Here is a 24093-nt window from a genome sequence, read left to right on the forward strand (position 1 = left end):
GGGGACACCATAGATAAGGGGGGGGCCCATAATGGGGAGGGGTCTCCCATGGGACCCATAGGAAATGAGGGACCCCATAGAATTTGGGGGAGCCCCCCCATAAAGTTTGGGGTCCCCACAAGGAATTTTGGGGGTCCCGATAAATTTGGGGGGGGTTCCAACAGAGGTTTATGGACCCCATAGAATTTGGGGGGTCCCCATAAGAGGTTGGAGGGGTCCCCATAAGGAATTTGGGGGTCCCCATAAATTGGGGGGGGGGGGGGTTCAGCTGAGGTTTATGGGCCCCATTGAAGTTTAGGGGCTCCCAAAAATGTTGGGGGGGGGGGTCCCATAAGAAATGGGGGGGGGTGGGGGCGGGGGGGTCACAGGGACCAGTATGAGACTGGGGGGGGGCACTGGGGATACTGGGAGGTGGGAGGGGCCTCCAGTCACCCCAAAATGGTGGAGAGGGGTCTCCACCCTCCCCCCCCATCCCAGCACAGGGACCCCCCCCAAAACAGCAAAGCCCCTCCCCCCCAATAGAGGGCAACGGCCCCTCCCCCACTCCAGAGCCCCTCCCCCCCCCGCAGCGTTTTGCACCCCCCCAGGGGCCCCTCCCCCACCACGGGGGCCCCTCCCCTCCCCCCCCTCCCCCACAGTCGGGGCCCCCCCCACTATCCCGGGGCCCCCCCAAAATCCCAAACCCCGCCCCTCCCCCCCCCCTTTGGCACCTTATCGGCATCGCAGCGACATTCCAGCCTGGGGGGAGGGGCGGGCGTGCAAGGCGGGCGTGCAAGGGGGCGGGGGGGGACACGGGGAGGGGCCTTGGTGCCGGCGTGAGTGTGCAAGGGAGGGGCCTGGTGCAATGGTGGGCGTGCAAGGGGGTGTCTGTGCAATGGTGAGCGTGCAAAAGGATCCCTGTGCAATGGTGAGCGTGTAATGGGGATCCTTGTGCAAATCTGAGCGTGCAAAAGGCTCCTCGAGCAGCTGTGAGCGTGCAAATTTGTCCCTGTGCAATCCTGAGCGTGCAAGGGGGTGTTTGTGCAATTCTGAGTGTGCAAAGGATTCTCCTTGAGCAGGTGTGAGTGTGCAAATGGGTCCCCGTGCAATGGTGAGTGTGCGAGCCCCGCCTTGTGCAATTCTGAGCGTGCAAAGGACTCCTCATTCAGTTGTGAGTGTGCAAAACGCGTCCCCATGCAGTTGTGAGTGTGCAAGGCCCACCCTTGTGCAATTCTGAGCGTGCAAATGGATCCTCGTGCAAATCTGAGTGTGCAAGGCCCCCCCTCGTGCAAGGCCCGGCACTGGGGGCGATCCTCGTGCAAATCCCCCCCCCTTGCACACCCTTGACCCCGCCCCTTGCACACCCACGGCCCCTCCCCCGCCCCGTTGCACGCCCGCTCACACTCAGCTCACGCTCACGCTCTGCCACGCCCACCGAGCGTGCGAGGGGGGGCCCCTGGCACGCCTGGCACGGGGACGGGCTGCGCTGGTGCGAGGCGGGCACGCGAGCGAGCAAATCCGCGTGCAAGGGAATCGTCCTTGTGCAAGGATCGTCCACATGCAAGGATCCTCGTGCAAGGCCCGTGTGCAAGGATCCTCGTGCAAGGGACGTTTCACGTGCGAGGACGATCCTCGTGCAAAGCGCGCGTGCAAGGATCTCCTTCGTGAAAGGATCCTCGTGCGAGGATCATCCTTGCGTGCAAGGATCCACGTGCAAGGGACGATCCTCGTGCAAAATTCCTCGTGCAAGGGACGTCCCCCCTGCGAAATGCGCGTGCAAGGATCCTCCTCGCGCAAGGATCCGTGTGCAAAATTCTCGTGTTCCTCGTGCAAAGCGCGCGTGCAAGGATGATCCTCGTGCAAGGACCGCCCTCGTGCAAGCCCCGCCCTCGTGCAAGCCCCGCCCCTCTCCCCGCCGCCCCTCCCCCTTCCCCCCCCCCCGCGGCCCCTCCCCCCTTTTGCACTTTCGTGGCCGCGTTTGCTACTGACGGACCCCCCCCGCCCCTCCCCCACTGCCCCCAGTGTCCCCTCCCCCCCCAATGTCCCCAATGTCCCCTCCCCCCCTCCCGAGCGCACTTTAGGGGCAAAACCAAACAGAAAAGGGCAAAAAACGGAGCGGGAAAAAAAACGGGGACGGGAGTGGGGGGGGGAGGGGACCCAGAGGGGACATCGTGGGGGGGGGGGGGGGGTGGCACCAAAAATGGGACGGGGACACCCGGGGGACACCGAGGGTGACAGCCAGGGGTGGCCACGAGGGGGCGGCACCAAGGAGGTGGCCCTGGGGGTGTCCCCAAGGAGGTGGCCCTGGGGGTGTCCCCAAAGGGGATGGCCCTGTCCCCACTGGGATGTCCCCAAGGGGATGGCCCTGTCCCCCACTGGGATGTCCCCACTGAGGTGACCCCACAGTTGTTCCCCCCACTATGGATGTCCCCACCCTCCCTGTGTGTCCCCATGGCGTCCGTCCCCTCCGGGATGTCCCCTCGGGGGTGTGCCCATGGGGATGTCCCCTCCAGGATGTCCCCTCCAGGATGTCCCCTTTGGGGTGTCCCCATGGGGGTGTCCCCTCCGGGATGTCCCCTTTGGGGTGTCCCTGTGGGGGTGTCCCCATGGGGGTGTTCCTGTGGGTGTGTCCCCATGGCGTCCGTCCCCTCCGGGATGTCCCCTCGGGGGTGTCCCCTTTGGGATGTCCCCTCCGGGATGTCCCCTTTGGGGTGTCCCCATGGGGGTGTCCCCTCCAGGATGTCCCCTCCAGGATGTCCCCTTTGGGGTGTCCCCATGGGGGTGTCCCCTCCGGGATGTCCCCTCGGGGGTGTCCCCTCCAGGATGTCCCCTCCAGGATGTCCCCTCCGGGATGTCCCCTCGGGGATGTCCCCTCGGGGGCGTCCCCATGAGGGAGGTGTCCGCGGGGGTGGCGGGGGGTCCCCGGGGTGTCCCCCACGCCACAGCGGGGGTGGCAGCGGTGACAAATGTCCACTATTTATCTGCATCAGTGAGTGTTAGAGACGCCAATAAACACCGTAGAGCTGAGCTGGCTGCGGGGACAGCGGGGACACTTGGGGACAGCGGGGGGACATTGGGGATGTTGGGGACACTCGGGGACCATTGGAGGGATTGGGGACATTGGGGAGACATTGGAGATGTTGTGGGGATTGGGGATGTTGGGGACATTGGGGGGACATTGGGGGGATTGGGGGCAGTGGGTGCATTGGGGACACTGGGGACACTTGGGGACATTGGGAGGGATTGGGACATTGGGGACATTTGGGGACAGTGGGGACAGTGGGGACAACAGGGACATTTGGGGACAGTGGGGGGACACTTGGGGGACATTGGGGACATTTGGGGCCATCGGGGTATGGGGGGGGACACACGAGGGGGTGTTGGGGACATTGAGGACAACACTGGGGGGACATTGGGGACATGGGGGGGGGGATGGTTTCCGGTGGGGGTGGCACTGAGGGGACACCGAGGGTGACATTTGGGGGGTCCCCAAATCCAGACCCCCCCACGGAGCAGCAACAACCACGATTTATTGTACACGAAGGGGGGGGAAGGGGAGGGGACCCCCTTTTTGGGGATGGGGGGTTCCCCATTTTTTGGGGGGTTCCCCCTTTTTTTGGTGTTCCCCCATTTTTTGGGGGGTCCCTGAGTCACGGGGGGGGGGGGTGGGTGGCCATGAGGTAAATTTGGGGGGACCCCCCCAGGTGGCACCGAGATGAGGGGGGGGCCCCTGAGTTTTGGGGGGTCCCTCGAGTTTTTGGGGTCTCTCTTTTTTTAAGGGGGGGGTGCGTTGATTTTTGGGGGTTCCTCCTTTTTGTCACCCCCCCCCATTCCAGACACCCCAAAAAAGGTGGGGGGGGGGGGACGGGACACCCTAAATTTGGGCCCCTTCGGGATGGAGCCCCCCCACTTTTAGAGCCCCCCTCCCCCAAAATTCACACGTCCCCCCCCATCCCTCCCCCCAAATTTTGGGGTGCCCAATCCCTCTTACAACAGGTGAAGGACGCCCCAAAATTTTGGGGCGCCCCCCCCCCCCCCATGGGTAGAAGACTCCCCCCCCAATTTTGGGGTCCCCCACTCACACAGGGTAGAAGACCCCCCCCCCAAATTTTGGGGTGCTCCCTCTCACACCAGGTTGAAGAGCCCCCCAAAATTTTGATGTCACCAGTAGAGGACAGGTGGAGTTACCCCCAAAAATTTTGGGGTCCCCCTCACACACAATGTGTAGAACCCCCCCAAATTTCAGGGTGCCCCTTCCCTCACACCAGATGGAATCTCCCCCCAAATTTTGGGGTCCCCCCACTCACAGCAGATGGACCCCACAAATTTCGGGGTCCCCCCCCCCTCCTACCAGCTCTAAACCCCCCCCAAATTTCGGTGTGCCCTCCCCAAAATTCGGGGTCCCCCCCCTCACACCAGATGGACTCCCCCTCAAATTTCGGGGTGCCCCCACTCACAGCAAATGGACCCCCCAGATTTCAGGGTGCCCGCACTCACAACAAATGGAATCCCCAAATTTCGGGGTCCCCCCGCTCACACCAGATGGAATCCCCCCCCTCAAATTTCGGGGTGCCCCCACTCACAGCACATGGACCCCCCAGATTTCGGGGTGCCCCCCTCACAGCACATGGACCCCCCAGATTTCGGGGTGCCCCCCCCTCCCCATATTTCGGGGTGCCCCCCTCCCCCCTCACAGCAGCCGGCACGTCGAGGACTTTCCCCCTGCCCCGGCCCCCCCCGCGGCGCTGGGGTCCAGGTCGGGGGGCAGCGTCCCCGGGGCCCCCCACACGTTGAGCTCCTCGAAGACGCCGGTCTCGATCAGCTCCTCCTGCCAGGGGATGGGCACCGTGCCCGAGGCGAAGGCGTCGCACAGCGCCGCGTCCCCCGCGTCCAGCTCCACGCCCTTCACCGTCGAGAATGCCCCCACGTCCCCCAGGTCCTTGGCGTACACGCGGCGCGGGTCCGGCACGAACGGCGGCGGCACCAGACCTTGCGGCGGGGGGGACGCCCCGTTAATTTTGGGGTCGCCACAGAGAGACTTGATGGCCCCAGTGTGGGCCGGTAACCACGGGAACCCCAAGGAACCTCCAGGAACCCCAAGGAACATCTGAGAACTTCCAAAAACCTCCCCAGAACCACCAGGAACTCCCCAAAGTTCATCCCATGGCTCCCAGAAACCTCCCAGTACAGCCCAGTATGGTCCAGTAACCACAGGAACCCCCAGGAACTCCAGGAACCCCAAGGAACATCTGAGAACTTCCAAAAACCTCCCCAGAAACCTCCTCAGACCAACAGGAACTCCCCAAAATTCAACCCATGGCTCCCAGAAACCTCCCAGTATAGCCCAGTATGGTCCAGTAACCACAGGAACCCCCAGGAACCCCCAGGAACCCCAAGGAACCCCAAGGAACATCTGAGAACTTCCAAAAACCTCCCCAGAACCACCAGGAACTCCGCAAAGTTCATCCCATGGCTCCCAGAAACCTCCCAGTACAGCCCAGTAACCACAGGAACCCCAAGGAACATCTGAGAACTTCCAAGAACCTCTCAAGAACCACCAGGATCTCCCCAAAGTTCATCCCATGGCTCCCAAGAGTCAGTGGAAACCCCATTGTTGGACCTCCAACATTTGTTGGAGACCCCAAAAGCCAACGGAGACCCCAAAACCCAATGGAGACCCCAACTCTTGACCACCCAAAACCCAATGGAGACCCCAAAACCCATTGGAGACCCCAAAACTCATTGGAAGACCCCTACTCTTGACCACCCAACACTCAATGGAGACCCCAAAACCCAATGGAGACCCCAACTCTTGACCCCCTGGTAGACCCCTGCCCGCCCCGGATGCCCCCGCTGGGCGTTACCGGCCTCGAGACGCCCCCAGTTGATGGTCCTGAAGAAGGCGTGGGCCTTGAGCTGGGCGCAGCCGTTGTCGCGGAAGCCCAGGCGGGCCTGGGGGTCCTTGGCCAGGAGCCCCTCGCAGGCCTCGCGCGCGGCCGCGCTGAACTTGTCCGAGTAGGACACGGGGTCGTTCAGGATGCGCCGCGTCACCTCCTTGTTCTCCACCTGGTGGGGACAAAAAGGTGGTGGTGGTGGCAGGGGGTCCTTGGGGTCACCTTTGTTGGAGGTTCTCAGGGGGTTCCTTGGAGGTTCTTGGTGGGTTCTGAGGGACCTTAGGGGGTTCTTGGGGGGTTCTGAAGGTCCTCAGGGGGTTCCTTGGAGGTTCTTGGGGGGGTTCTGAGGGACCTGGGGAGGGATTCTTGGAGGTTCTTGGGGGGTTCTGAGGGACCTGAGGGTTTTTTTGGAGGTTCCTGGGAGGTTCTGGAGGCCCTGGGGGTGTTCTTGGAGGTTTTTAGGGGGTTCTGGAGGTCCTCAGAGGGGCTCTTGGAGGTTCTAGGGGGGTTCTGAGGGACCTCAGAGGGGCTCTTGGAGGTTCTTGGGGGTTTCTGAGGGACCTAGGGAGTTTCTTGGTGGTTTTAGGGGTTTTCTGAGGGACTTTGGGGGATCCTTGGAGGTTCTTGGGGGGGTTTCTGAGGGTCCTGTGAGGTTTCTGGGAACCCTGAGCTGAATTTTGAGGAGTTCCTGGTGGTCCTGGGGAGGTTCTGGGGAGGTTTTTGGAAGCTCTCAGATGTTCCTTGGGGTTCTCGGGGTTCCTGGGCTATACTGGTCTGTACTGGTCTGTACTGGGGGCACTGGGGGGCGCTGGGGGTGGGGTCACCTTCTCCCCCCGCCGGCGGAAGGGGCCCTTGGCCTCCAGCATCTCGTAGATGGTCACCCCCAGCGTGAAGTAATCGACCGACCAATCGTAGTCCTCGTTCTTGAGCAGCTCGGGGGCCATGAACCCTGCGGGGACATTGGGGGGACAGGTGACACGGGAGGGACAGGGGACCCCCAGTGTCCCCCCAGTGTCCCCCAGTGTCCCCCCAGTGTCCCCACCTGGGGTCCCGGCGTAGCCGCGGGTTTTGCTCTCTCCATCCTTGAGCTCCACGGCCAAGCCCATGTCAGACAGACGGACGTGGCCTGGGGACAAGTGACCACCGGTGACCATCAGTGACCACCGGTGACCATCGGTGACCACCAGTGACCATCAGTGACCATCGGTGAGCATTGGTAACCATCAGTGATGATCAGTGACCACCAGTGACCATCAGTGACCACCGGTGACCACCAATGACGACCGGTGAACATTGGTAACCATCAGTGACCATTGGTGACCACCGGTGACCACCAATGACCATCAATGACCACCAGTGACCACCAATGTCCCCATGTCCCCCTCATTTCCCACTTCCCTCAATGTCCCCAAATGTCCCAACATCCCCAACATCTCCAATGTCCCCAATGTCCCCAATGTCCTCACTGTCCCACTGTCCCTCCAATGTCCATAATGTCCCCAACGCCCCCAATGTCCCCAACGCCCCCAATGTCCCCAATGTCCCCAGTGTCCCCACCGGCATCGTCCAGCAGGACGTTCTCGGGTTTGAGGTCGCGGTAGACGATGCGGTGCTGGTGCAGGTGCTCCAGCCCCAGCAGGATCTGCGCCGTGTAGAAAACGGCGCGCGGCTCCGCAAAGCCCGGGTTCTCCTCGTCCACGTTGTAGATGTGGTACCTGGGGACAGCGGGGACATTGGGGACACCGGGGACATCAGGGACGTTGGGGACACTGGGGACACCGCGGGGACAGGGGAGGGACACGATCAACGTGTGTGGCACCAGCACAGCGCCAGGGTCACACCAGGGTCACACCAAGGTGACACCAAAGCCATGCCAGGGTCACACCAGGATCAAATCAAGGCCACATCAAAGTCACACCAGGGTCACACCAAGGTGACATCAAGGTCACACCAAGATCGCACCAAGGCCATACCAGACCATGCCAAGGCCCCTCCAAGGCCACAACGCGGTCACAGCAAGATCACACCGGGGTCACCCCAAGGCCACCCCAAGGCCACCCCAAGGCCACCCCGCTGTCCCCCAGGGCCACCGCAGCCGCGTACCGCAGGTCGCCGCCGTTCATGATGGTCATGACGAGGCAGAGGTCGGTCTTGGTCTGGAAGGCGCAGGCCAGGGACACGATGAAGCGGCTGTGGACGCGCGCCAGGATCCGCTTCTCCACCAGCGCCGCCTGGGGACACATTGGGGACACGCTGGGGACACGCTGGGGACATGGGATGGCACCACCATGGACATGGAGTGGGGACAGGGACGGGGTGGCAGACACCAAGGGACAGACACACGGACTGAGGGGACAGAGGGGCAGATCTGGGGACAGAGGGACATCCGAGGGGACTGAGTGGGGTCAGAGGGACCACTGAGAGGACCAAGGGATGAATGTGAGGACAGAGGAACATCTGAGGGTTCTGAGGAACAACCATGGGCACAGAGGGGACAAAGGGCCACCCTTGGGGTCACCATTCAGGCCACTATTGGTGCCACCTTGGTACCACCATTGGGGACATCCCTGGGGACACCCTTGGGGCCACCCTTGGGGCCACCATTGGTGCCACCCTTAGGACACCCTTGGTGCCACCCTTGGGCCCCTCACCTCGTATCCCTTGCGCTTCTTGAGGCGTTTCTTGTTGAGGCGTTTGTTGGCGTACATCTTGCCGGTGGCGCGGCGCTGGCAGGCGCAGACCTCGCCGAAGCCGCCCTTGCCCAGCACGCGGAACTCGGCGAAGGCGTCGGCGTTGACGGCCTGGCTCTCGAGCCACTTGAACTGCACGAAGCGGCTGAACTCGGGCGAGCCCCGGTACGGCCCCCAGGCCGCTGCCTCCAGGTGCGCCAGCAGCTCCTGCCGCGCCGGCACGAAGGCGTCGCCTGGCAGCGTTGAGCCTGAGGGCAGAGGGGAGGGACAGGGGGTGTCATGGCCACCGTTGAGGTGTCATGGCCACCGAGATTGTCATGGACATGGTTGGGGTATCATGGCTGCCAATACCAATATGGCCGCCATTGGGGTGTCATGGCCGCCATTGGGGTGTCATGGCTGCCAACATCATCATGGCTACCATTGGGGTGTCATGTCCACCGAGGTCTTCATGGATATGGTTGGGGTGTCATGGCTGCCATTGAGGCATCATGGCCGCCATTGGGGTGTCATGGCCACCAAGGTCGTCATGGACATGGTTGGGGTGTCATGGCCGCCATTGAGGTATCATGGCCGCCGTTGGGGTGCCATGTCAGCCTCGTTGATATTACAACTGCCATATTGGAGCCACGTCAGCCATATTGGAGCCACATCAGCCTATCAATCTCACAGCCGCCATATTGGCACTATGTCCACCATATTGGAGCCACGTCAGCCATTTCCACCTCACGGCCGCCATATTGGCACTATGTCCGCCATATTGGAGCCATGTCAGCCATATCGATCTCACGGCCGCCATATTGGAGCCGTGTCAGCCATATTGGAGCCACGTCAGCCATATCAATCTCACGGCCGCCATATTGGAGCCGTGTCAGCCATATTTGCATCACGGCCGCCATATTGTCACCCATATCTCCATTACGGCCGCCATATTGCCACCCACCCCCAGCCCCTCACCTGCGGGCGGCGCGGTGGCGGCGGCGCTGAGGAAGCCGCAGTGCTCCGACCCTCCCGGCGTGAAGAACCGGCTCCGCAGCTTCTTGGCCGCCGCCTCCCTCTCAGCGTCCTCGCACTGCTCGAAGGCCTCGATCTCCGCCCACAACGCCCCGGCCGCCGCGAACTCGGCCGAACCTTCCAGAAACCTCCGGAACAGCAGCTTCCCGATGGGCTGCTCCACGCACTGCCACCGGAACGACGTCTCCTGGCCGCCATCTTGGGTGCGGCCGGGCGGGGCTCCGTTGGGGGCTCCGGGACCCCCGTTCTGGGTGCCGGCGGTGCCGCCCAGTTGGGCGCGCAGGGCCTCGCACTGGGAGATGTGGGGCAGGCGGAGCCGCGCCTTGGAGCGCCGGTCCTTGCTGCCGCCGCCGGGGCCGCCGCGCGCCGACACGTAGGCGGAGTTGGCCACCACGGTCTCCAGACCCCCGATGTCCATGGCTGGTGGGGGTGTGGGACACCTGGGGAGGGGTGGGGGACACTGGTGGGACTGGTGGAAGGAGTGGGTGGCACTGGTGGGATGTGCTGGGGGGGGGTTTGGGGTATGGGGGGTTTTGGGGGGCGCTCATGGGAAACACGGGGGGGTCTGGGGCTGGGGGGAGCCCTCATTGGACACATTGGGGGGGTCTGGGGGGTGTCTGGGGGTCCTTCTTGGGCCAAATAGGGGAGTCTGGGGGTGCCTCGTATGACACGTGGGGGGGTCTGGGGGTCCCTCCTGTTACACATGGGGGGGCTCTGGGGGAAGCCCCTGTGTGACAAATCGGGGGGGGGGGGGGGGTCTGGGGGGGTCTCTCGTGCGCTACACGAGGATGTGACCACGCCCCCTCCCCACCCCCGGGTAAGGGGGGGGGTGGGTCGCGGCTCTTAAAGGGCCCGCGCTATAATTAGCTAATTAGCGTAAGCGGCTCAGCGCGTGCCCTAAGCCGCTTTCGGGGCCCCTCGCACGAGATTCCCCCCCCCCCCCCCCCGTAACCCCCCCCCCAACACCGCGGGAATCCCGACAGGCCCCGGGGCCGCGGGGGGCGATGGGAACGGGGTCACACCCCCCCCCCCAAAAAAAAAACGGGCCGCAAAGGATTCTGGGGGAGACACCCCCCCCACCACCCCCAAAAATGGGGTGGGTCCTATGGGGGGTGATGAGGAGGGGGAGGGGTTGGGGGAGGGATCATCCACACCCCACCCCCCCCCGCATTAGCCCCGCCCCTTCAGGTGTCCAGGTGACCCCTCCCCTTCCAGAGCCCCCCCCTCACCCCGGGGACCCCCTCCAGGATCTCCCCCTGTCGGAGACCCCCCCGCCATGACCCCAGACCCCCTGGGAGACCCCTGACCTCTGACCCCGCCCTGACACCCCCCCCCCCCCCACCCAGGACCCCCCATTTGGGGACCTCCCCCCCTCCGGGACCCCCTCCCCACTGACCCCGGGGGGTCTCAGGTATCAAGGACCCCCCCCCCTCCCCATGAAGACCCCTCCCCCCTTGAAGACCCCCACCCCCTGTGACCCCCCCCCCCCCCTCCAGGGGACCCCAACCTTTGACCCCAGGGGACCCAAATCTGGGGGAACCCCCCCTCCCTCCGACCCCCGACCCCTCTCCCCATTTCCCCCAGGACCCCCAAACCTTCGAGACCCCCAGGGGCCATCCGGGACCCCCCCCCAATAGCCTCCCCCCCCCTTCATCCTTTAATAACCCCAGGAACCCCCCCCCCCCCCCAAAGCCCCCTGACCCCAAATCCCCCCCGGTACCCGAGACCCCGCGACCCCCACCCTTGTGACCCCCCCCACCTCGGGACCCCCCCCACGACCCCCGCCCCCCCCAGGGACCCCCCGTTCTCACCTGCGCAGCTGCCCCGGCCCGCGGCGGGTCCCGGTGCCCCGGGGCCGGATTAGCCCCGCCCGGGGATTAAAACAAATCCCCCGGGGGCGGCCACCCCCGACCCCCCCACCCCAAACCCCCCCCCGGGCCCCCCCCTCATTGATCCGGGGGAGCCTGGATCGCTGGGACCCCCCCGAAATGATCGCGGGAACACCCCCCCCCGAAATGATCGCGGGACCCCCCCCCCCGAAATGATCGCGGGGACCCCCCCCGAAATGATCGCGGGACCCCCCCTTCCCCACCCAATGAACATCGGGGGGATCAGGCAGCCGCGACCCCCCCCCATTAACGCCCGGGACCCCCCAAAATTAGCCCCAGGGACCCCCCCTCAAATGATCCCGGAACTGCCCTGTTAACCCTCAGGGACCCCCCCCAAATTAATCCCAGGGACGCCCCCATTATACCCCAGGGATCCCCCCAAAATTAACCCCAAAGACCCCCCCCATTAAATCCCGGGACCCCCCCCCTAAATTAGCCCCAAGGATCCCCCCCATTAACCTCGGGGACCCCCCCTAAATTAACCCCAGGCCCCCCCCCCCCAGTTTATCCCGGGGTTTCCCAGGACCCCCCCCGTAATTCCGGGGGGGGGGGGGGGGCGTAAATATTCCAAATATCCCGGACCCCCCCCCCCCCCCGGCCATTAAAACTCCGGGGATCCTGAGATCCCGGGGGGGGACTCAGGAATTCGGGACACCCCCCCCCCCCCCCATGGATCGGGGAATCCCCAGAAATTCGAGAACCCCCCCCCCCCCCAGAAATTCGGGGACCCACCCCCCCCAGAAATTCGAGACGCCCCCCCGGGAATTCGGGATCCCTTTCATAGCTCGGGGAAACCCCGGGATATTCGGGACCCCCCCAAAATTTGGACCCCCCGCCGGTAAATTCTGGACCCCCCCAGAAATTCGAGACCCCCCCCGGGATATTCAGGACCCCCCCCGCCGGTAAATTCTGGAACCCCCTGGTAAATTCTGGAACCCCCCCGGTAAATTCGGGATCCCCCCAGAAATTCGGGACCCCCCCGGTAAATTCTGCACCCCCCCATTAATGGGCCCCCCCCCGCGTTCCCGGTGCGGTTCCGGTGCGGGGGGGCCCCGGGGCTGGGGGGGTTTGGCGGCCGGGCCGGGCCGGGACGCGCCGTTACCGGGGAGCCGGGAGCGCCCGCCCGAGCACGCGCGGCCGTTTCGGGGCCCCCCCCCCGGCCCCTTTTTGGGGCCCGCCCCCCCCTCCAAATTCCCGGAATGCTTTGGGGTCAGCGCGTCCTCCTGGAGCCCCCCCCCCCCCCCCCCAAATCTTGAATTCTCCCATTGATACCTGGGAACCCCCCCCCCCCCACCGCCCGCCCTGGAATTTTGGGGATCCTGCGTGGAATTTTGGGGACACCCCCCACCCAAAATCTGGGATCCCTCCGGACTCTTCAGCCCCACCCGCCCCCAACATTTGCGACCCCCCCCCCAAAGTTTTGACACCCCCCACCCCAAAATCCAGGACCCCCCCCGGGATTCCCGAGCCCCCCCCAAGACCCCGGAACCCCCCCACTTTGAGGAGGGGTCTCCCAGTTTGGGACTGGTTGAACTGGGAGCGTTGGGGTCTCCCCCGAGTGGGGGGGGGGGGGAAGGGAAGGGGGGGGCCGGACTTGACCTCGAGTGACCCCGTGGTGCAAGCCCCGCCCCCAATTAGCTCCGCCCCCCGCTTTAATTACAGCAAAGCCTGGGTGGTCTGAGGGCTCCCAGTGCTCCCAGTAACCCCCAGTATCCTCTCCCAGTGCTCCCAGTTTCCCCAGTATCCTCTCCCAGTTTCCCCAGTATCCTCTCCCAGTTTCCCCAGTTTCCCCAGTTCCCATTTCCCAGTGCTCCCAGTCCCCCCAGTATCCTCTCCCAGTGCTCCCAGTTCCCATTTCCCAGTGCTCCCAGTTCCCCCCAGTTCCCCCCAGCCGTTCCCGCGCGGGCCCTTTAAGAGCCCCCCCCCCCACCACCCTCGGCCCCAAATCTCTCAATGGGGACGGTGGGAACCTCGCGGAGGCCACGCCCCTTCATTAGCATAAAGCATTAAACCCTCCCTTATATGGATAAAGGGGTGGAGCAAAGTGTTGGGGGCGGGGCTTGAGGCAGCCTAGGGGACATTTAAACCTCGTATTAGCATAAGGGGCGTGGCTTGTGGAAGTTTGGAGTGGTTATTAGCAAAAGGGGCGGGGCACAGACAGGCAGAGTGTGTCATTAACATAAGGGGCGGGGTTTGGGGCTTTAAAAAGTGCAGCAGCATAAAGGGCATGGCCAAAAGCTGATTAATTAGCATAAGGGGCGTGGCATTTGGGTTTGGCAGACACTATCAGCAGACGGGGAGGGGCCAGGCAGCTTTAAGATGAGTTATTAGCATAAGGGGGGGGTATCAGGATATTATAATGAGTTATTAGCATAAGGGGTGGGAAAAGGGGATTTTGAAATGATGGTTGCATAAAAGGCGGGGCAAATGGCTTCATAATTAATTATTAGAATAAGGGGAGGGGCATTCCTGGAGTTATAAATGCTATTAGCATAATGGGAGGGGCATGATTAATTAAAACCCATCATTATTAGCATAAATTGATTGGCATTACCGGGGTTCACGAACGCTATTAGCATAAGGGGTGGGGCTTGCCACATTTCATACTTCCTCATTAGCATAAAGGGCGTGGCATGTTGACCTTTAACCCTCCTCATTAGCATTAGGGGCATGACAAGTTAGGCTTTAACAAGGCTCATTTGCATAAGGGCCATTGCAAATTGAGCTTTAACACTCCCAATTAAGATTTACCACTCCTCATTTGCATAAAAGGCATGGCAGATTAACCTTTAACACTCCTCATTAGCATAAGGGGTGTTGCAAATTAAGCCTTAACCCTCCTAATTAGCATAAGGGGCATGTCAAACAGAGATTTAACGCTGCTCATTAGCATAACGGGCGTCGCAAACGAAGCTTTACCACTCCCAAATTGGGCTTTAACCCTCCTCATTAGCATAACGGGCATTGCAAATTGAGCATTAGCCAGCCTCATTAGCATAAGGGGCGTGGCCACATCCCTTTATAAACCACCGGAGAAGAGGCAGCAATTAAACCGGCTTTAAAAGGGGGGGGGGCGTGACCTAAAAAAATCTAATCCCATTGTGGGCGTGGCCAGAATCCCCCTTGTGGGCGTGGCTCCGGCGGGCCGTGGGCGTGTCCTCCGAGCCCATAAAGGGCGGCGGCGGCGGCGGCCCCGGGGCGTTCGCGGGTTCGAGTCCCGGCGGGAGCGGCGGCGACACCGAGCGGGACCCGGGGGCTGGGGGGGGGACACCGGGGGACAGCGACCACCGGGGGGGGAGGAGGGGGGGGGGACGGACACCGGGGGGGTCCCCGGGGACACCGGGGGGGGCGGGGCCCGAGGATGGCGCGGGACAAGGAGAAGCGGAGCTGCGGGCAGGTGGTGGCCGAGTGGCGAGCGTTCCTGTGGGACCCCCGCACCCGCCAGTTCCTGGGCAGGACTGGCTCCAGCTGGGGTGAGTTTGGGGCTTTTTGGGGTTTTTGGGGTTTTTGGGGGGGGGGGGGATTTTGTGGGGTGACCCCCCCCCCTTTTTTTTTTTTTTTTTTTTTTTTGGGGGGTGCAGCGCCCCCCGCCCCCCCAACCCGCGTGCTGATTGGGTGAGGGGGTGATGATGATGGATGAGGGGGATTTTTGGGGTGTCCCCCCCCCCCCCGCCACCCTCAACAGGTCGATTTTAATTTTGGGGAGGGGGGGAAATTTTGGGGGGACCCCCCAGCACTCAAAATTGGGACAGACTCCCCCCCTCAAATAAGGGGGAGGTGGGAGGGGGCGCATTGACCCCCCCCAAAGACCCCTCCCCATTTGGGCATTAAATGAGGGGGGGTTGCTCAGAGCCCCCCCCCATCCCACCCCATTGGGGCCCCCCCAAAACTGGGTGAGAATTGGGGACCCCCCTCCATTTTAACGCCGCTTTTTTGGGGTGGGGGGTGAGGGGGGCTCCTTTTGAGGAGGGGGCGGAATTAACACAAGACCCCCCCCCAAAAAAATGAATAAAATTTGGGGGGGGGGGAGCTGTTTAAAGACCCCTCCTCTTTTTTTAGGGGGGGGAGCCCCCCCTGAAACATCCCCAAAAAAGGAGGGGGCGGTGGGGGGAGGGGAATTGGGGGGGGGGTTCAAAAGGACAAATTGGGGGGGGGGGCGGGGGTGGCTTTGTGCCCCCCCCCCCCCATCTGTCGCGCTGTGGCGACAAAAGTAGGTCACGGTCGGGGGTGGGGGATGGGAACGGCGGGGATCCCCCCCCCCAAAATGGAGGAGGGGGGGGGGCGGGGGGCCTGAACCAGCTGAACCCCCCCCCTCCCCCTCCCCCATAGCGGGGGAACCCCCAAAATTGGGGTGGGGACCCCGAAAAACCCCCCCAAAATCCTTCCCCCCCCCCCTTCAGGGTCCAGATGGCTCCGGGGGATTTAAAACGTCTGGGGGGGGGCGGGGGGGGGGATTTGGGGGGGTCTGGGGGGGGGCGGGGTTGGTTTTAGGGCGATTTTAGGGCGATTTTAGGGCGATTTTGGGGGTCCGAGAGGAGATTTGGGGGGTTCGCGGCAGATTTTTGGTTTTTTTTTTTTTTATGGGATTGGGGCAGTTTTTGGGGCGATTTGGGGGGGGGGGATTCAGCGTTTATGGGGTGAATTAAGGAAAATTTGGGGTGTTCGCGGCAGTTTTTGGGGCTTTTTCTTCATTGGATTGGGGCGGTTTTGGGGGAAGCGTTTGACATTCATGGGGTAAATTCATGAGAATTTGGGGTGTCCAGGGCAGGTTTTGGGGGCATTTCTGGCGATTTTGGGGGATTTGGCGTTTATGGTGTGAATTAAGGAAAATTTGGGGTGTTCGGGGCAGTTTTTGGGTTTTTTTAATGGGATTGGGGCAGTTTTGGGGGGCATTTAATGTCTATGGGGTAAATTCATGAGAATTTGGGGTGTTCAGGGCATTTTTGGAGGGTATTTGGGGCAGTTTTTGAGATTATTTGACGTTTAAGGGGTGAATTAATGAGAATTTGAGAGGTTCGGGGCAGTTTTGGGGTTTTTAATGGGGTTAGGGCAGTTTTGGGGGTATTTGGGGCAGTTTTGGGGGTATTTAATGTCTATGGGGTAAATTCATGAGAATTTGGGGTGCTCAGAGCAGTTTTGGGGGGTATTTGGGGTTTTCAGGGAAATTTTTGGGGGTATTTGGTGCCAACGGGGTGAATTTATGGGGTTTTTGAAGGATTTGGGGCAACATTTGAAGGGTTAAGGGAATTTTTGGGGCATTTTTGGAGGGGTTTGGGGCAGATTTTGGGGTTCCAAACCGCAAATTCGCCCCCTCAGAGCTGATCCTGCTCTTCCAAAGTGATTTTATTGGGATTTATCCCAAATATTGGGGATTTTTCACCCATTTCAGTTGGGATTTTTGGGGTTTCTGCCCCTTTCGGGATTTTTCCTCACGGGGGTTTCATTTTTGGGGTCCCTGACCCCCCAATTTCGCCCGCCCAGGGCTGATCCTGCTGTTCTGCCTGGTGTTTTACTTTGGAATTTGCACCAAAATTGGGGATTTTCATCTGTTTGGGGTGGGATTTTCCCTCCATTTCAGTTGGGATTTTTCACCCATTTCAGTTGGGATTTTTGGGATTTTTCACCCATTTCAGTTGGGATTTTTTACCCATTTCAGTTGGGATTTTTGGGGTTTTTCATTCATTTTTAATGGGATTTTTGGGGTTTTTCACCCATTTCAGTTGGGATTTTTGGGGTTTCTGCCCCTTTCGGGATTTTTCCTCACGGGGGTTTCGTTTTTGGGGTCCCTGACCCCCCAATTTCGCCCGCCCAGGGCTGATCCTGCTGTTCTACCTGGTGTTTTACGGGTTCCTGGCCGGGCTCTTCGCCCTCACCATGTGGGTGATGCTGCAGAGCGTCGACCCCCACGTGCCCAAGTACCAGGACCGGCTGCTGACCCCCGGTGAGACCCCGGGGAAAGGGGGGCCTGGGTGGGGGTCCTGGATTTGGGGACCTGGATTTGGGGTCCTGGGTGGGGGTCCTGGATTTGGGGTCTGGGGGGAATTTGGGGTCCTGGATTTGGGGTCCTGGGTGGAGATTCTGGAATGAGGGACTCAGAGGGGGATTTGGGAGCCCCAGGTGAGACCCCCGGGGGGTGCAAGGGGGGTCCTGGGTGGGCGGTTCTGGATTTTGGGTCCTGGATTTGGGGTCCTGGATTTGGGGTCTTGGAATGAGGGGCTGGGTGGAGTTTGGGGTCTTGGATGGGGAAGGGTTTGGGGTCTTTGGGAGTTCCTGGTGAGACCCCGAGGGACACGGGAGGGGGTCCTGGGGGGGTCTCTGGGTGGGGGGCTTGGATTTGGGGTCTGGGGGAGATTTGGGGTCCTGGATTTGAGGTCTTGGGTGGGGGTCCTGGAATGTGGGGTTGGGTGGAATTTGGGGTCCTGGATGGGGAAGGGGTTTGGGGGGGATTTGGGACCCCCCCCGTGTGTCTCCCCTCCCCCCCTTCCCCCATGTGACCCCCTGGTGACCTTTGTGTCACCCTGTGTGACCCCCCCGTGGCACCTCCCCACAGTGTCCCCAGTGTCCCCAATGTCCTCAATGTCCCCCCAATGTCCCCAATCCCCCCAATCCCCTCATTGTCCCCTCAATGTCCCCAATGTCCCCTGGCTGTCCCCGATGTCCCCGATGTCCCCAATGTCCCCAATGCCCCCAATGTCGCCTGGCTGTCCCCAATGTCCCCAATGTCCCCTGGCTGTCCCCAATGTCCCCGATGTCCCCAGGGCTGATGATCCGTCCCTGCACCGAGGGTCTCGATGTCACCTTCAACGTGAGCCAGAGCCAGACCTGGCACCAGTACGTGAGAGCCCTGCACCAGTTCCTGGAGCGTGAGTGCACTGGGAGGGACTGGGTTATACTGGGAGGGACTGGGAGGGACTGGGAGGGACTGGGATGGCCCAACCCCATACTGGGATGACCCCATTTATACTGGGATGGAACAAACCCATACTGGGATGACCCTAACCCATACTGGGATGACCCTTCCCATACTGGGATGACTCTAACCCTTACTGGGATGACCCTAACCCATACTGGGATGGAACAAATCCATACTGGGATGACTCTAACCCTTACTGGGATGACCCTTCCCATACTGGGATGACTCTAACCCTTACTGGGATGACCCTAACCCTTACTGGGATGACTCTAACCCATACTGGGATGACCCTAACCCTTACTGGGATGACCCTAACCCTTACTGGGATGACCCTTCCCATACTGGGATGACCCTTCCCATACTGGGATGACTCTAACCCTTACTGGGATGACCCTAACCCATACTGGGATGACCCTAACCCTTACTGGGATGACCCTTCCCATACTGGGATGACCCTTCCCATACTGGGATGACTCTAACCCTTACTGGGATGACCCTAACCCATACTGGGATGACCCTAACCCTTACTGGGATGACCCTAACCCTTACTGGGATGACCCTTCCCATACTGGGATGACCCTAACCCTTACTGGGATGACCCTTCCCATACTGGGATGACTCTAACTCTTACTGGGATGACCCTTCCCATACTGGGATGACCCTAACCCATACTGGGATGACCCTTCCCATACCGGTCAGCCCCTCTCAACCCCATCTCCTCCCCCAGCCTACAACGACAGCGTCCAGGCCGCGCGGAACGCGGCGTGCGCGGCCGGGCGCTACAACGAGCAGCCGGACGACGCCGTGCCCAACTACCCCAAGCGCGCCTGTCGCTTCGAGCGCTCCCAGCTCGGGCCCTGCGCCGGCCTCGGCCCCCACGGCGACTACGGCTACGGCAGCGGCCGGCCCTGCGTGCTCGTCAAGGTCAACCGGGTGAGACACGGGCACTGGGAGGGACTGGGTTATACTGGGAGCACTGGGAGAGGGGTTGTGGGCGTGTGTTGGCTTGTGTGGTTGGGGTAAATGGGACTGGGAGGGACTGGGGTGGACTGGGAGGGACTGGTACAGGGCACTGGTCCTTACTGGTTTACACCGGTTCAATACTGGGCCATGGAGGTCCATAATGGCCCATAGTGGTTCATGTTGGTCTATACTGGTTTATACTGGTCCATGCTGGTTCATCATGGCCCATAGTGGTTCATGCTGGTCTGTACTGGTCCCTACTGGTCCATACTGGTCCATACTGGTCCCGCAGGTCATCAACTTCTTCCCGGGCAAGAACAAGAGCATCAACATCGTCTGTGCTGCCAAGGTGACGTCACTGTCCCCTCACGGTGTCCCCAACCCCCCCCAGGTGTCACCAACCCCCCCCCACCAATGTCACCAAGGCCCCCCCAGTGTCCCCAAGTGTCACCTTCAGTGTCCTTGTGTCACCTTCAGTGTCCATCTTGTGTCACCGCAGGTGTCCCCAAGTGTCCCCTCATGGCATTTCCAGTGTCTTCAATGTCCCCTCACTTCAAGGTGTCCCCACGGAGTCCCCAATGTCCCCCTGGTGTCTCCCCAAAAATGTCCCAAAAATGTCCCCATTGTCCCCTCATTGTCCCCAATGTCCCCATTGTCCCCAACATCCCCAAATGTCCCCAAATGTCCCCAGTGTCCCCCAACGTCCCCTCATTGTCCCCAAATGTCCCCTGTGTCCCCATTGTCCCCAAATGTCCCCATTGTCCCCTCACTGTCTCTTGTCTCTGCCCAGCGGCCCCGGACCAAGGGTGACCTGGTAAGGGGGGGAGAGGTCCCAAAATCGGCTGCTTTCACCCCAAAATCCCTTTAGAATTCCAAAAACTGGGGAGATTCACCCCAAAATTCCTTTAGGAATCCCAAAATCCTTTTAGGATCCCAAAATCCCAGAGTTTCATCCCAAAATTCCTCTAGGAATCCCAAAATTCACTTAATTCACCCCAAAATCCTTCTAGGAATCCCAAAATCTGCTGCTCTCATCCCAAAATCCCTTTAGAATTCCAAAATTGGGGGAGATTCACCCCAAAATCCCTCTAGGAATCCCCAAAATCTGCTTAATTCACCCCAAAACCCTTTAGAATTCCAGTAATTGGGTAGATCCCCCCCCAAAATCCTTGTCACTTGTCGCAAAATCCCAGAGTTTCACCCCAAAATTCCTCTCGGAATCCCAACATTCACTTAACTCACCCCAAAATCCTTCTAGGAATCCCAAAATCCGCCGATTTCACCCCAAATCCTGCTGGGTGTCCCCAGAGCTTCTGTGTCCCCCACTGTCTCCAACGTCCCCACAATGTCCCCAGTGTCCCCCCAATGTCCTCATTGTCCCCAATAACCCCAATGTCCCCATGTCCCCCAATGTCTCCAATGTCCCCCCAATGTCCCCAATGTCCCCCAATGTCTCCAATGTCTCCAATGTCCCCAGTGTCCCCAATGTCCCCATGTCCCCCCAATGTCCCCAGTGTCCCCAATGTCCCCAATGTCCCCATGTCCCTCTCATTGTCCCCGATGTCCCCAGTGTCCCCATGTCCCTCTCATTGTCCCCAGTGTCCCCAGTGTCCCCATGTCCCCATGTCCCTCTCATTGTCCCCAGTGTCCCCAGTGTCCCCATGTCCCTCTCAATGTCTCTCTCTCGCTGCCCGCGGGGCCCAGGGACACTCGGCCACCACCGTAAGGGAACTGGGACAGACTGGGACAGACTGGGATGAACTGGGGGACACTGGCACAAACTGGGATGAACTGGGATGAACTGGCACAAACTGGGACAAACTGGGGGGGTACTGGGACAAACTGGGGAGGCACTGGGGGGGAGAATTTTGGTGGGGGGATAAAAGGGGGGGGTCTTTGGGGGCTATTTTGGGGGGGGGTCCTGGGGGTATTCTGGGGGACTCAGGGGGGGTTTGGGGGGAAATTAAGGGGGGATTTTTTTTTTTGGGGGGGGGGGTATTTTGGGGGTCTCTGGAATATTCTGGGGGTCCTGGCAGCATTTAGGGCATCCCTGGGAATATTTGGGGGGCGGGTCCTGGAGCTATTTTTGGGTCCCTTTTGGGGCTCCTGGAAATATTTAGGGGGTCCCAGAAATATCTGGGGGTCCCTGGGATATTTTGGGAGGGATCCTGGAGCTATTTTGGGTCCCTTTTGGGGGTCCCAGGGGTATTTTTTTTTGGGAGGGGGGGCATCAGGAAAATTTTTAAGATCATTTTTCGGGGTCCTGCGGCTCTTTCGGGGGCCGTTTAATGGGGTTTGGGATTTTGGGGAGGGGATATGGGAATGGGGGATTTTTTTTTGGGGGGGGGGGTCAGAGGGGGTGTCCCCCCCTTCAGGGGACATTTGGGGACCCCCCTCGTGTCCCTCCCCCCCAGCGTGAGGAGGACGCCGCCCTGCTGGGCCCCATGCAGCTCTTCCCCCCCAACGGCACCATCGACCTCATGTACTTCCCCTACTACGGGAAACGCGTCCACGTGAGCACCCCAAAAACCCCAAAATCCCCTCCAGGGCACCCCAAAAACCCCCCTGGGCACCCCAAAAACCCAAACCACCCCCCCGGGCACCCCAAAACTTGGGATTCCTCTCGGGGGTGGGGGGAGACCCCAAAATCCCACTGGGGAGGGGGCTTGGGGGCACCCGGGATTCCCCAAAGGGGTTTTGGGGAGATTTCTGGGAGGTTTTGGGGTTTTTCTTGGAGGTTTGGGATCTCCCCAAGGGGTTTTGGGGTGATTTCCTGGAGGTTTGGGGTCCCCCCTGATTTCCTGGAGGTTTGGGGATCCCCCCGAGGGGTGTGGGGATCCCATGGACACCTGAATCCCTGGGAATTGGGGTTTTGGGATCACCCGGACACCTAAATTCCTGAAAATGAGATTTTCGGGATTTTCTGGACAAGCAAATTCCTGGGAATGGGGATTTTGGGATCATCTGGGCATCCAAATCCTTGGAAAAAGGAGATTTTTGGGATCTTCTGGACACCTGAAGCCCCGGGAATTGGCATTTTGGGAATTCCATTTACACCTGCCCTAGGGAAATCAGGATTTTGGAAATCCCCCCACGCCCCCCAAAACCAGAAATATTCCCCCCACAGCCCCCCAAAAACCCCCAATTCCTCCCCCCAGGTGAACTACACGCAGCCGGTGGTGGCCGTGCAGTTCTCCAACGCCACGGCCAACGTGGATCACCACGTGGAATGTCGCCTCAACGCCGCCGGCCTCCGCACCGACGACGAGCGCGACAAATTCGCCGGGCGCGTGGCCTTCCGCCTGCGCATCAACCGCGACTGACCCCGCCCGGAGCCCCCCGTAGCCCCCCGGCTCCTCCCCCATCGCCGCCGCCATCGCCGCCCCCAGCTCGGGTCTAATCGCCCGCCCAACCCCCGTTGGGATGCTCCTAATCTGAGGATAATAAATGTACATAGATATTTTTTATATGAGAAATCGATTAAACGGTGCAGTAGGGCCCTGGCTCGTCCCCTCCCGCCTCCATTGTGGCGCAAAATGTTCGTGGTTTGTGCTCGAGGTTTGGGGTTGGGGTGGTTTGGGGGTGGGCTTGGGGGGTTTTGGGGGGGTTTTGGGGGGGTTTGGAGGGGGGATTGGTGATGTTGGGGGAGAGCAAGGTGGCCGCCTGTCAAGATGGCTGCTGTGGGTGGGGAAATAAGGACCAAGATGGCTGCCTGTCAAGATGGCCGCCTCTCAAAATGGCTGCCAGTCAAGAAGGCTGCTTCTCAAAATGGCCGCCAGTTAAGATGGCCACCTACCAAGATGGCTGCTACCAAAATGGCCGCCTACCAAGATGGCCACCTGTCAAGATGGCCGCCTACCAAGATGGCCACCAATCAAGATGGCTGCCTCTCAAAATGGCCGCCCACCAAGATGGCTGCCTCTCAAAGTGGCCGCCAGTCAAGATGGCTGCCTCTCAAGATGGCTGCCTGTCAAAATGGCCGGCTACCAAGATGGCCGCCTCTCAAAATGGCCACCTACCAAGATGGCCACCCACCAAGATGGCTGCCTCTCAAAATGGCCACCAGTTAAATTGGCTGCCTGTCAAAATGGCCGCCAGTCAAGATGGCCGCCAATCAAGAAGGCTGCCTCTCAAGATGGCCGCCTACCAAGATGGCCGCCAGTCAAGATGGCTGCCTCTCAAGATGGCCGCCTACCAAGATGGCCACCATTTAAGAAGGCTGCCTCTCAAAATGGCCGCCTACCAAGATGGCTGCTTCTCAAAATGGCCGCCAGTCAAAATGGCTGCCTGTCAAGATGGCCACCTACCAAGATGGCCGCCTACCAAGATGGCCACCAGTCAAGATGGCCGCTAGTCAAGATGGCTGCCTCTCAAAATGGCCGCCTACCAAGATGGCTGCCTCTCAAAATGGCCGCCTACCAAGATGGCTGCCTCAAAATGGCCGCCAGTCAAGATGGCCGCCAGTCAAGATGGCCACCGCTCAAAATGGCCACCAGTCAAGATGGCCGCCTCAAAATGGCCGCCTACCAAGATGGCCACCAGTCAAGATGGCCGCCTCTCAAAATGGCCGCCAGTCAAGATGGCCGCCTCAAAATGGCCGTCTACCAAGATGGCTGCCTCAAAATGGCCGCCAGTCAAGATGGTCGCCAGTCAAGATGGCCACCTCTCAAGATGGCCGCCTACCAAGATGGCCGCCGCTCAAAATGGCCACCAGTCAAGATGGCCGCCTCAAAATGGCCGCCAGTCAAGAT

General features: G+C 60.8%; 2 protein-coding genes across 2 annotated transcripts; one reads left to right on the plus strand and one right to left on the minus strand.

The window, feature by feature from the left end:
• Positions 1-4669: 4669 nt before the first annotated feature.
• On the minus strand, positions 4670-11472 carry GRK1 (G protein-coupled receptor kinase 1). Its single transcript, XM_066570577.1, has 9 exons — positions 11389-11472; positions 9521-10017; positions 8525-8811; positions 7977-8104; positions 7431-7588; positions 6916-6999; positions 6698-6822; positions 5844-6045; positions 4670-4968 (listed from the first exon to the last, which is right to left on the minus strand). The coding sequence occupies exons 2-9, from the start codon at positions 9993-9995 to the stop codon at positions 4670-4672; spliced, it is 1758 nt and encodes a 585-aa protein (XP_066426674.1). The 5' UTR covers positions 9996-10017; positions 11389-11472.
• A 3333-nt stretch (positions 11473-14805) lies between these two features.
• On the plus strand, positions 14806-22845 carry ATP1B2 (ATPase Na+/K+ transporting subunit beta 2). The gene is made up of 7 exons (XM_066570583.1): positions 14806-14939; positions 17279-17407; positions 18225-18329; positions 19107-19312; positions 19635-19691; positions 21757-21855; positions 22501-22845. The coding sequence occupies exons 1-7, from the start codon at positions 14828-14830 to the stop codon at positions 22663-22665; spliced, it is 873 nt and encodes a 290-aa protein (XP_066426680.1). The 5' UTR covers positions 14806-14827; the 3' UTR covers positions 22666-22845.
• The last annotated feature ends 1248 nt before the right edge of the window (positions 22846-24093 follow it).

The sequence above is a fragment of the Molothrus aeneus genome, unplaced genomic scaffold (assembly GCF_037042795.1).
Source record: "Molothrus aeneus isolate 106 unplaced genomic scaffold, BPBGC_Maene_1.0 scaffold_30, whole genome shotgun sequence".
Lineage (NCBI taxonomy): Eukaryota > Metazoa > Chordata > Aves > Passeriformes > Icteridae > Molothrus > Molothrus aeneus.

Bases quoted from the DNA above. Each gene is read 5' to 3' on its own strand.
- GRK1 (XM_066570577.1), bottom strand. From the start codon at position 9,995: ATGGACATCGGGGGTCTGGAGACCGTGGTGGCCAACTCCGCCTACGTG. The intron at 7,589-7,976 runs GTACGCGGCTGC...CGCTGTCCCCAG, and splicing joins ATGAACGGCGGCGACCTGCG to GTACCACATCTACAACGTGG. The intron at 6,823-6,915 runs GTGGGGACACTG...ATGTCCCCGCAG, and splicing joins CGGCTACGCCGGGACCCCAG to GGTTCATGGCCCCCGAGCTG.
- ATP1B2 (XM_066570583.1), top strand. From the start codon at position 14,828: ATGGCGCGGGACAAGGAGAAGCGGAGCTGCGGGCAGGTGGTGGCCGAG. The intron at 17,408-18,224 runs GTGAGACCCCGG...CGATGTCCCCAG, and splicing joins GGACCGGCTGCTGACCCCCG to GGCTGATGATCCGTCCCTGC. The intron at 19,692-21,756 runs GTGACGTCACTG...CCTCCCCCCCAG, and splicing joins ACATCGTCTGTGCTGCCAAG to CGTGAGGAGGACGCCGCCCT.